At 42.9% G+C, this 12,296-nt stretch overlaps 1 protein-coding gene across 3 annotated transcripts in view; it reads left to right on the top strand.

Annotated features, from left to right (window-relative positions):
- Positions 1 to 12,296, top strand: part of dst (dystonin) — a 103,396-nt gene that overhangs the window by 68,331 nt on the left and 22,769 nt on the right. For all 3 annotated transcript variants that reach the window (XM_085297073.1, XM_085297074.1, XM_085297072.1), the window contains 12 exons: positions 1 to 167; positions 304 to 460; positions 864 to 990; positions 1,178 to 1,228; positions 1,489 to 1,724; positions 1,871 to 2,000; positions 2,273 to 2,472; positions 2,570 to 3,068; positions 3,177 to 4,645; positions 11,307 to 11,468; positions 11,570 to 11,740; positions 12,019 to 12,185. In XM_085297073.1, coding sequence (XP_085153199.1) covers positions 1 to 167; positions 304 to 460; positions 864 to 990; positions 1,178 to 1,228; positions 1,489 to 1,724; positions 1,871 to 2,000; positions 2,273 to 2,472; positions 2,570 to 3,068; positions 3,177 to 4,645; positions 11,307 to 11,468; positions 11,570 to 11,740; positions 12,019 to 12,185 — 3,536 coding nt within the window. The remainder of the gene's footprint in view (positions 168 to 303; positions 461 to 863; positions 991 to 1,177; positions 1,229 to 1,488; positions 1,725 to 1,870; positions 2,001 to 2,272; positions 2,473 to 2,569; positions 3,069 to 3,176; positions 4,646 to 11,306; positions 11,469 to 11,569; positions 11,741 to 12,018; positions 12,186 to 12,296) is intronic.

The following is a 12,296-nucleotide window of genomic DNA, read 5'->3' as shown; positions in this document are numbered from 1 at the left end:
AACACCAAAGCTGATATGGCTGAATATGCTGGTGATTTGGAGAAGCTGCAGACTTTGTCCAAGGAACTGTCTGAAATAAGCCCTGATGGAAACAAAGCCCAAATTCAGAGCAAGCTGGACAATCTCTCAAATGTTTTCAGCACCTTTAAAGACACCATCAAAGAAAAGTAAGTCTGGAAGAACAGGGTTTTGCTATTTTTAACTCTTAATTTTGAGTTCTTTTTATTAACTTTAACATTTGTGCATTGTTTGTAATATTCAAATGGATGCAAACTCTGACTGATTCCTCACGCCTGCTTGCAGGGAAGAGGAACTGTCATCTTGTCAGGACCAGCTGGGAGAGTTCAGATCTGCAGCTAGCGCTCTCACTAAGTGGCTGGAGGAGGCTAATGACAAAGTACCTGCAGATCAGCCAAGCAGCAGTGAGAAAACTCTGGAGAGCGACCTGCAGATAGTCACCGTGAGTCATGAGATAAATACAAAGTATATTTTAGAGAGAGTGTTATTTTTATATGTGTTTTATCTTACTGCAGTTAAGGTGCTGGAACAGAAGTCACTGCTGTTTACACACTGACACAGCAGTTTGGAATTCATGGGTTTTGCAATAGGTAGTCACTACGTTTTAGTAGATTATAGTCCGAGTCTCCTTAAAGTCCAAACTACCCAAATGTGCTTACTCTGCCTGCTAATGACAGCTAAATAGTTGGTATCTATACAGGACATATCTAAGAGTGAAACAGTGCGCTGTCCAGCAGAGAGACTGTTTTCTTCACAGAAAAGATAAAAAGATCTGTCTGTCTGTCCATCTACCCATCTATCTATCTATCTATCTTCTAAATGACATATAATGAATGTTTTATCAGGGATTACTAGATGAATGGACATCCAAAGGCCCCATTGTCCAAGACCTGAACACTAAAGGATCGACGCTGTGCAACTTGATTACTTTCCTCACATCACCTACCAAGACAAAGACTCCCAACAAGTCGGGTAAACATCAGCACACATAGACTCGTGTATATGAGTCATAAAACTGAATCAGATGGGTAGTGTTTGGGTTGTCTTCTGAGTGTTGTTTAATTACTAACTGTTAAAGATCATTGAAGGATCTGGTGCCATGAGTTCTGGTCCATCTGCTTGTTCCTAACATAAGCTTTGTTTCATGTCTTTGCATCAGCTCTTACTAATGGTGATGGTCCAGCAAGCCATACCTACCTAACCAACAAAGGTAATGAAGTGTGTATGTGGGTGCTGCTTTGTCATCAGAGTGTATGTGGTCCATGCTGCGTAAATAACCTCTAAGTATCTTCAGATTACAACTATTAGTTAAAGAAAAAAGACAATAAGAAATGTCCTCATATTCTGAATACACTGTCCTATACCATATAGCATGTTGCTAATGTATTACTATTATTAATATCTCATGCTGACTATAAATGTCTGGAAAAAATAAAATTATAACAGTGAGATTATTTTTCATATCCTCAGAGCTGATGGTTATTCAGCAGAACATGTCTTCCATCAATGTGGGGTACACGGACCTCGGAGAAACGCTGAAGAATCGCTCAGCACAGCTGAGTAGTTTGTTGCAGAAGGTGAAAGAGGCCCAGAAGGAGACAGATGACATGATGCTGTGGCTGAAGGACATGAAAAAGACCGCACAGTCCTGGAACAGTGCAGCCACAGAGAAAGACTCGGTGAAAACACAGCTTGAACAGCAGAAGGTACAAAAAGTGTTGCTGCTCTCCACGTGGAGTGTTACATTTAATTATATAACAAAACTGCATGTGGTTCTCACTGTGAATATGATAGCCATTGGACAATCTTAAAAGAAATCATTAGGTATTTATGATTTGTTTTGCTCTTTCAGGCATTTGAAGACAACATGAAGCAAAAACAAGAGGCGCTTCACAAGCTCAGAGAGAAGCTTCTCGACTTGATTAAGACTCATCCAAACTCACCCGAGGCAGCAAAATGGAAGCAGATGCTGGCAGAAATAGGTGTGGTCCGTGGTGTTGGCTTCAAATGGCCTCGTGTTGTTTATGTCTATGTGTCTATGTTGACTTCTAATGTTGCATTTAATAAATTCATTTATCAAAATGTGAGCCTACCTCAGTCCCTTCCCCCAGTACACTGGTTAAATTAACACATGTGTTGTGCCAGGTTGTGAATAGGTGGGAGGCTTGCTAGGAGAACAGTGGGACAGAGGACATAAAGGTGCTGTTGTGCTGACTAATGGACATTGGTGTGATTGTTCTGTCCTCCTGTTCAGATGCTGCCTGGGCAGACATCAGTGGCTCTGTTGAGGAGAGGAAGCAGCACCTGGAGCAGTCCAACAAGAATCTGGACATCTTCCAAACAACAGAGCAGCAGCTTGGTCAGTGGCTTTCAGAGAAGGAGCTGATGATGAGTGTCCTTGGACCCCTCTCCATAGACCCGAACATGCTTAAAATGCAGAAGCAACAAGTCCAGGTTAGAATGGCGCCTTTGACTCATTTTCACTGAGCATTTCCTGAGGATTTCTTAAGGTGTGCTCATCGTCATCTGATATTCTTTCTCTATCCCCCAGATCCTCCAGAATGAGTTTAAGAGCCGCAAACCTCAATATGAACAACTCGAGGAAGCTGCCTCCGCCATCCTAAGCTCATCAGGTGATCAGGACCCTTCGAGTGGGAAGCTGGTGAACGAGCAGCTTGCTGCAGTCACTCAGAAGTGGGCAGGCCTCACAGGACAGCTGGACCAGCGAGACAGCCTTATTGATCAGGCAGTGGTGAAAACCGGAAAGTTTCAGGAGTTACTGAGGAGCCTCAGTAACACTGCCACTCACCTGGAGAGTCAGCTCACAAACCATCAGGGCCTCAGCACGCAACCTGATGCTGTGAAGAAGCAGTTGGAGGATGCCCAGAACATCTCGGCTCAGCTGCGAGAGGAGAAGAAGAAGCTGAAGGAGGCTGAGGCCATCAATGAAGAGCTCACAGCGATGGTGACTGAGGACTACCTCAAAGCAGACCTCGCAAGGCAGCTGGAGAGTGTTTGCAAGCCTTTTAAGCAGTTGGAAGAGAAAGCAGGTTAGTGTCCTGAAAATTAAAATCTGTTTGGTTATATTGTATAAAACTCACTTTATCGCTGGTGTTGATCAACTTACTGAATATGTTTTCCATATTTCTCTGTTCCAGCAAAAAGAATTGAACAGTTAAACTCCACCTTTGCCAGTTCTCAGCAGTTTCATCAGACTTCCAGAGATTTACAGTCATGGCTGGGTGAGAAGCTCCAGGACCAATCGAAGCCCAAACCCATCTCTGCCAAAGTGGAGGTTCTGCAACAAACTGTGGAGGAGCACAGTAAACTCCAGAAGGCTCTCGGTGAACATGAGAAAGCTTTTAATACAATCATTGGAGAGGGAGAGATGCTTCTGCACAACATTGATGGTGCAGAGAAGTTAGCACTACAAGGTCAGCTTACTACCCTCTCATCCAACTGGGAAGAAGTGAAGAAGAGCTCCGCAGAGCAGGCTGACAAACTCCAAACTGCTCTGATGAGATCACTGAAGTATCAGGAGCATGCGGAGAAGCTTAACTCTTGGATTCAGGAGTGTGAGGCTAGCGAGGGCCGAGTCAAGCTCACCGTTGATCCTGCTGCTGTGGAGACTTCCATTTCTCAGTTGAAAGCTCTCCAGAAGGATGTTGATAAGCACAGAGGGTTGGTGGAGCAGCTCAACGCAGCTGCAGATAGCCTTCTTGAAGTGGCCAACACAGACACTGACGCTATAAAAGAAGAGAAGGCTAGCACTGGCAAAAGAGTAGACAATATAGTGGAAAGTCTGCAGAGCAAAAGGGAATCTTCAGAGAAGATCTCGCACACAGTAAAGGAATTTAATGATGCGTGCAAAGAGGCAAAGACTCAGCTTGAGGGAGCTAAGAAGCAAGTGGATGCCTATGAAACACAGGGAGTTCAGGCACACAGCAACAAGAGCCTAACCAACATGAAAGCCCAACACAAGAGTTTAGAGGCTGTGCAGAATCAAGTAGAGCACATGAAGGCCTTGGCCAAGGACCTTGTGGTGGATGTCCCAGATGCTGAAGGAGTGACAGACCTCTTACTACAGGCAGACAGCATAGAAAAGGACTACAGCAACCTTAATAAGAAACTGGAGGAGACATGTCAAGCATTGGAGGGTAAACTGCAGGGTATCGGACAGTTTCAAAACAACATCCGCGAGATGTTTGCACAGTTCACAGAGCTGGATGATGAGCTAGACAGCATGTCCCCAGTGGATCTCAATTTGGACACTCTTAAAGAACAGCAGGACAGCATTCAGAGTTTTGTGACTAAGCTGCGAGAGCTCATGGCTAACACAGCCAATGCTGGAGACAGCTGTAAGAAGATGTTAGAGTCTGAACCCTCACCTGACCTTCTGGGCCTGAAGAGAGATCTGCATGCTCTGAGTAAGCAGTGTGGCAAACTGTTAGACAGAGCCAAAGGAAGAGAGGTCCAGGTGCAGAGTACTCTTACAAAGCTAGAGGAGCTGTATGGTAAACTCAATCAAATGGAAGATAAACTCTGCAGAGCTGTGGACAAGGAGGCGTCCCAGGAGCCAGTCAGCATGGAGACAGAAGTGATCAACCAGCAGCTTGAGGCTTTTAAGGTATGTTTGTCCTGATCTGAGGCTTTATTTTCAGTTTTTTTGCCTGATAATATGGCATTTTTAACACATTAAACCACAGTATATCTGCACCTTTTTGGTTTGTGATTTCCGGGAATCAGTGTTGCTACAGTAGTAAAGCTGATGATCATTGTTGTAAGGAACTTTATACCTCCTCATACATCTAGCTTATTTCAAAAGTCAGTAATTTCCTATGATCATAAAAAAATCTCAATTTTTGTGCCTTGCATTCACTTTTTACTTTTGGAAAAGCAGTAGACATTTGATATCTTATCATGTGTGCTGTGTTTTTGTCAGTTTCTACTCTAACGATTTTGTTTCGGATGTAAGCCCTCCAAAATAAAGTTAAAGCTTAATATTTTCAAACTAATTTCTAGCAACACTGAATATAATATAATAAATTCAACAATATCTATAACAATATATATAATATATCTGATATTCCTGCTAAAATTACATTTTAAGCATTAAAGTAAAAATTTTCATTTTACAATAGTGGATTAAGTGCTTTACAAAAAAATGAGTTAAGAATGATCTATTTTTTTGCTGGAGGGTTTTTCCTGTAAAGGGGAGTTTTTTGTTTCCACTGTGCTTGCTCACAGAGGATTGTCTCATTGTGGTTTTCTTAGTTATTCTTAGGTCTTTACCTTACAGTATAGAGCACTTTGAGGGAACTGTAGTTGTGATCTACATAGATTTAATTGGAATCCTGCTTTAATTTTAAGCCTAAATCTGGATTCCGTTAGTTTAAAGAAAAAAAAGAACAACTTTTAAAACCTACATATACATGCTGTCTACCCACAGAACCTCGCACAGGAGAAATTATACCAGCACACTGAGCACACAATCCTCTGGGGACTCCTGGTTCATTTAGGGCATCTGGTGTCAACAAAAGAGCTAGGGCTCCATATGCAGTGATGGGGCAAAAGGGAAGGGCCGTCATAGCCAGGTGGCTGCCAGCAGGGTGTTGCTTGATTTTATGATGACGCTGAGCCTGCATCTTCCTCTCTTAACACAGATATGGTTGATCCAAACCATTGCAACCTGATCATCTGCAGCTCTGAGCTCAAAGTCGATGTCTGTTATTTTGACCCCTGTTGGTAAAGACATTGCTGTCATTTTTTAAATCCCCTGAATAATATAGTATTTGTGCTCAGTTAAGTGTCCATTACAATTGGTGAAGCATTTTTAAATCAATCAATAGGTTGATTATTTTAACTATCTGCTATGTAATTACAGCCTATGCCAATGAACACTTTAATCCCAAAGTCTATAAATTCTTGATTTCAACTTTTGCCTGTAATTTTTGGATTCAGTGTGTAAAATTGATAGACTTAAGCGTATTGGAGCGTTATTGTAGGGCCTTTAAGCATATTGGAAAGTTTTACAGACATAATGGTTTGTTTTCAAGTTAATCGAACTCTCACACATTGTTAACAAAATTATGGGTGCCTTTGCTGATATCACTTAGGGATCAAACATGGGTTAGCCAGTACTAAGGTTCACAGACGGATGCAAAATATTCTAAAAGCTCCTAAATTCCTGTGGATTCAAAAGCAGATTAACCTATATTTGCTGTAGAGGTGCAATGATGAAGGCCTTCTTTATTTATAGTATTAGTATTTACCAAAATCCCCCAAACAATGTAAACAGCTGTGTATAGGCAAACCACACAGATCTGTCCTGTATGTAGGTCAAGGGATTGTTTTTTCTCAATTAATGGGGAGCTGCACTCGAACAGGGGAGCATCCAACCCCCACAAGGGATGCTTGTATTAAAATATCATTGGGGTAGCAAGGTCGGAGGTGCCTGCTTCTAGTGTGGAGTTTAGTTTAAAGAGCTTGCAGGGTAGCTATTAACAAAGTGATTGATTCAAGTTGTTGCTAAGCAGCATTGTCACGGTGATTCACCCCCCAAGTCTTTGTCTTATTGCCACTCTGCGTTTAGAGGGCATACACGGCCTCAGCTGTCAGCGGAAAATCCTCTTTACACTCATTTGTAACAATATCAGGGGGGGGAACGGTCCAGGACAGCAAATCAGTGTTGGACCTGAAGTTGTTTCTTTATTTAGCAGCAGTCTGGATAATTGTGTCATCTTCTTTTTATATCCAGTGAATCAGGCTATTTTTTGCTGTTGGTTAAGTGGACTTTATTGGCAGCTAGTGAGCAAGAAATAAACAGAGAAAGACAGCGCTTGGATTCCTTTCTTTCATGTGCTGTTACCATTTTAGGTCAAGTTTCGAATGAGACGTCTTCGACTTCATGTGTTTGCTGTTGTTTTCCCGTGAGTTGTGTAGGAGCTTGGAAGCCCTGTGTGTCTTTATGTGCACCCAAGGTCATGTTTTAGTGACTCAACTGTACGGGTGGGGGGCTGGTGTGGCAACTTTTTCTCACTGTTGAGACATTACATCAGTGTCTCTTGCAAGTCAAGACAAATGTCTACCTTCTGAATCACACTGTAGCTACTCCAGCTCATTGAAGGTGATGATAGTTGTAAAAAGTGTCACTGGAGCCACATTATTCATTATTCACAAAGTCATGAGAAATTATTATTAATGTGAAACATGAAACCCCTGTGGGCCAGCCGAGCGGTGTAATGGAGTTGTTATGTTGAGTTTTTACTCATTAAAGGTTTCTAGTGTTGGAGAGAGCAGACATAAAGTTTAGATGCAATAGGATTTAAAAAAAAAAAAGACCCATCTAGTGTGAAAGCAGTGAGTTTGAGTGAAATGTTGTTTCAGGCCATCTCAACCAAGAGTTGGGAGTTCGCCTTGTAATCGGAAGGTTGCCGGTTCGAGCCCCGGCTTTGACAGTCTCGGTCGTTGTGTCCTTGGGCGAGACACTTCACCCGTTGCCTACTGGTGGTGGTCAGAAGGCCCGGTGACGCCAGTGTCCGGCAGCCTCGCCTCTGTCAGTGCGCCCCAGGGTGGCTGTGGCTACAATGTAGCTTGCCATCACCAGTGTGTGAATGTGTGTGTGAATGGGTGGATGACTGGTTGTGTAAAGCGCTTTGGGGTCCTTAGGGACTAGAAAAAGCGCTATACAAATACAGGCCATTTACCATTTACAGGCCAAAAGTAATAACTCGATAGAGACGAAAGCAAAGCAAAGCATCACTGAGATTTGGTAATCCTTGTAAGAAGTGCACACACGCCCTCGAACACACACTACATGCACTCTAAATAATGTTTGCTCATCTTTGGTGATAATAAAAGAGCTTTACTCAATTTAAAAAACAAACAAACCACCTCTTCAACCTTTAGTGCCCTCTACTTTTGGTCTTTAGAACTTAAATAAAATGTAGTGTTCACAATTTATGAAAAGTTTGCCAGGTTGTAAAGCTACATGTAACTTACAAAGAGTGACAAAGAGACCTGTAGCAGCTGAAAAGGAAAAATAATTGGTATTCATATATTCAAATTTTCAGACTTGTCCCAGCTTCACACACGCTCGCTTTAAAATTTTGCTTTTTTATCCCTAACGTCTTCCTCTTTCCGTCTCTGCTCAAGCGTGCAGAACTGGAAACCGTGGTTTGGGTTGTTGAAATTCACGCAGAGCTGCTGCGGTGCTGACAATGCAGGAAACAGATACAAACTCTTTTCATTATCTCCTCTCTATCCTGCATTCTTCTCCTACCCCCGGTCAGTGGACATTAAAAAGTCGCGTCATGCACTTGGCAGAGCCGTCGGTGTTAAATTACCTGGGACCTGTGCCTCCCTCAGCATTCCACTGTAATTAAGAATATCTGTGGGGTCCACAGCAACCGTCCACGAGAAGAAAGCAGAGGGCAAAGCGAGAAAAGACGGGAAAAAAAAGTGTGTGTGTTTCAGCGTAGTGTGATGTCATCACAGTGAGAGCTGGTGCGTACTGCTTCCCCTTCTCATTTCCTCAGTCACTGAAGGAAAAAAAGGGAAAAGTGAGAGTATGTGTCATGATGCAAACATGGGTTAGAAGTGAAGTCATATGGGCCGTGCGGACATAAGGGGGAATTAAACAGGGGGGGAAAAGGGTCATATGCCCACCAATCAACATGGGCCGGAGCGGCTCAGAGCACAAAAGGAGTTGTGGCAGATGTTGTCTGAATAATGAGCGGGGGCGGGGCATGAAACCCTCTGCCAGCAGAGTGTCTGTCAGTGCGAGGGGAGCGATGGGAGAGGAAGGGCAGGCTTTTTTGTTTATCCAGGAGTACTAGCTCTCCTCAGAACTGCCTGCAGTTTTTAGTGGAGCCTGCTGGATTTGTTTCTGGATATTTTCACTTTGCACTGAGGATTTTCCTGAAGTTTACGTGGATGTTGTAAGGATTTCAGGAAAAAGGAAGCACTTTCTACCAGAGGAATAGTAATTATGTATTTGGCAATACTTGGAGAAGAGCCCAGAGGAATATATTTTTGGAATAGGTGACTTTATTGAAAGACTGAACTTTCATTCCTTTTATGGAATATAAAGTTGTTTTACAGTCCGAGCATTTTTGGGAGATATTGTTTGAATATTTTTGTATATCCAAAGCCTTTTGTTTTGAAGTTTGATCATCTTAATTGTGGCTGAATTTGTAATTTGAGAGAATATTTTATTTAAAAAATAGTTGAAATGTTTTATGTTCAGTTGTTAGCTTCTCATTTAAGAGAGGACAAACAGTGTTATTTTGCACACGGTTACTTTGACCACATGTTGGCTTCTTTTTAAACTACTCAGCATACACTAAATTTATACCTCAAAGGATTTCAATACCTCCTTTATATTTTTTTGTTGTTGTAAGCTGTGACAATTGTTTTAGTATGGGCAAGCCTCTGAGCAGACCAGATTGCCTCAGACAAAACCCTTCCTGTGTTGGGAAGGGGGAGGAGGAGGATATGAACATTGATGACTGCTATGTGCCCCAGAGATCCATTTATGACACCGTCCGGCTCAATGAGCAAATAGACTCGGGCTCTAAAGGTAGTCTTTCTTCCCGTCACTTCACAGGCAACCTCCCTTACACCCATCGCACGTTAGACCTCAGCAGCCTGTGTGGAAATGGAGCTCTCACTCCTTCTAGCTCATTTGAGATCCAAACCAGAAAACCTGTCACGCTAGATGAGCGTGCCATCTTTGATGGACTTAAGCTGAATGGGGACATTATTAGGGTGAACGACACAGTAATGTCGAAGTCACGTCTGCAGGGAGGAGAGAAAAAGGACCATGGCGGTCATCATCGGCGGTCATGGCGGACTTTTGCCCCCACTAATTTGGGCGAATACGCAAGCCGCAGTGGAACAGTGAGTTCTGGTAGTGCGGAGAGGCCTGGCCTGATCAATGGCAAAAGAGGACAGAGTAGGACCAGCTCACTGACATCTGAAGAGGACTCGGGTTTGTACAGCCCTACTGTGGAGAGGGAGCGACATGGTCGTAGATCCCACATAAGAACAGGCCCCGGTACAAGAAGCTTCTCATCTTCCGAGGCAATGCATGTGTCTGGGGACCTGAAAACAGGGCGATCGCTCAGCTCAGGGCAGGAGGACTTTCCTTTCTCGCCTGTGAGGGACAACCAATCTCTTTACCACAGTAGCAGCTTGGTTCAGGAGACAGAATCCTGTGGGAGCAAGGTTAATGAAAGGGATAACCTAAGCAATGGAGATTATAAATCTTCCACAGGGAAGTCATCTTCAGGGTCAGCCTCCAGAGCTCAAAATGACACCTCTGGATGGCGTTCCAGGACTTTAACAGACTATGATGAGCTATCCACTGCTGAACTGTTAGAGGATGTGTCATCTCAGGATGACTGTGAGTTGGTTAGTGTGGTAGTGACACAGCCTGAGACTTACGGAAACTCTGTAACTCTACCCACGGAGAGCTGCCAGCAAACACAACCCGGTACTGTACAACAAGGGGCATCCAAATACAGCATGGAGGAGCTGGAGGAGTTTCTGCAGTCACTGGAAGCCTGTCTGCCTAAAAGTATACAGACATTCCAGCACGCAGGGGAGCAAGAGATCGAGGCTTTACTGAATGCCATTGCTGCGTGCCCCGAAATGGACCCTATGGGCTTATTGACCCCACAGGTGGCCCAAAATAGTTTCTCCCTCCATTTCTGAACTTTTGACCACTATTATGCATCTCTTTAGATACGTTTTTCATGGATGATGGATTGGTGTTTGTCTTACATATCTGATTACACGATGGGTGAATGAGGTTTTTCTCAGCAGCCAGACTGGAAGTCTGTCTGCGTGATTGTGTACAGCTGGGATTTAACCATTAACCAAGCTGATGACTCCTTAACTGGTTAAACAGTTGAATGTGTTAGCTGGATTTTTAAAAGTTAACCAAAAGTGTTGATGTGGCGATTGTAGTCTCTGGACATGAATAATGAAATAACTTCCTGGGATTATGCACTGAATTTATGAATTTTTATGTGTGTCTTTTTTTTTAGCTGTTTTTGAACTAACTTATAAAACAGGACATTATTGTAATTCACCTTCTCAAATTCCAGATTTGTTGAATGAATTCATGGAAATATCTGTTCTTTCCATACACATAATGCAAGTTTAATTGGATTTGTATGAATGTGATTTTTCAAGGCCACAGGAAATAATGTCCTGAAGATCAATGACATTGTATTTTGAGCAATTCTAAAATATTCATTATGATTTGTTCCATGTCTATTTAGGCTTTTCAGAAAGAGGACATTGATCCACTGCAGAACCAGCTTCAAGACATCAATTCCCTCGGGCAGGGTCTGATCCAGAATGCTGCTAAAGGCACTAGCACTAAGAAACTCGAGGACGACCTGGAAGGTGTCAACTCTAAGTGGAATACCCTCAACAAAAAGGTTACACGTGTTTGTGTTTTTTTTTTTCCATTGTGAAAATATGAAGACTTGACCTTGGCCCTTAAAACAGGTGACATCTATATTTACCATTTGGTCTGCAGATTGCTGAGCGTTCAGCCCAGCTGCACGAAGCCCTCTTGCACTGTGGCCAGTTCCAGGATGCTCTGGAGTCCCTACTCAGCTGGTTGACTGACACGGAGGAGCTCGTGGCCAATCAAAAACCTCCGTCTGCCGAGTTCAAAGTGGTGAAGGCACAGATACAAGAGCAGAAGGTAAGCCAGTGGTGCAATCACAGATTCACACAAAGAGAAAACACATTGAAGTCTGTTTTAATGTTAGCACTTCAATACTTCATGTTTGCTTAACATTGGCCCCGCCATTAATTTTATTTAATTGGCATTAATTGTTAAAAACAAGTGTGGTACACAAAGCTTTGTGTTTAAAGAGCACTTCTTTTTTGTTGGGTAAATTTACTGGGTTTTTTTTTTTCTTCAAAATAAAGCAATGAAAAGGCACCCAATGACTCTCTTTCTTTGTTTGCCTTTGACAGCTCTTACAGAGACTGCTGGACGACCGAAAGCCGACAGTGGAGCTAATAAAAAAGGAGGGAGGGAAGGTTGCTGAACTGGCAGAGTCTGTGGATAAGGAGAAAGTGGCAAAAGAGATTGAATGCCTGGGACAGAGGTGGGACACGCTTCTCAAGAAGGCTGAAAACAGGTTAGTATAAACACTGCAATGTAAAACCATAGACTGCATATAAAAGATGGGTGGATCCTCAATATTTAAAAGCGAAGGTGCATTCTTTCTAATGACCAGTAGGAGTAAGTC

The sequence above is a fragment of the Mchenga conophoros genome, linkage group LG13 (assembly GCF_057382185.1).
Source record: "Mchenga conophoros isolate Kocher_MC1m ecotype Shallow Benthic linkage group LG13, M_conophoros_male_GT1.1, whole genome shotgun sequence".
NCBI classification, from domain to species: Eukaryota; Metazoa; Chordata; class Actinopteri; order Cichliformes; family Cichlidae; genus Mchenga; species Mchenga conophoros.
Note: the sequence above shows the minus strand (reverse complement) of the source record. Positions and strands in the feature narration are given on the sequence as shown.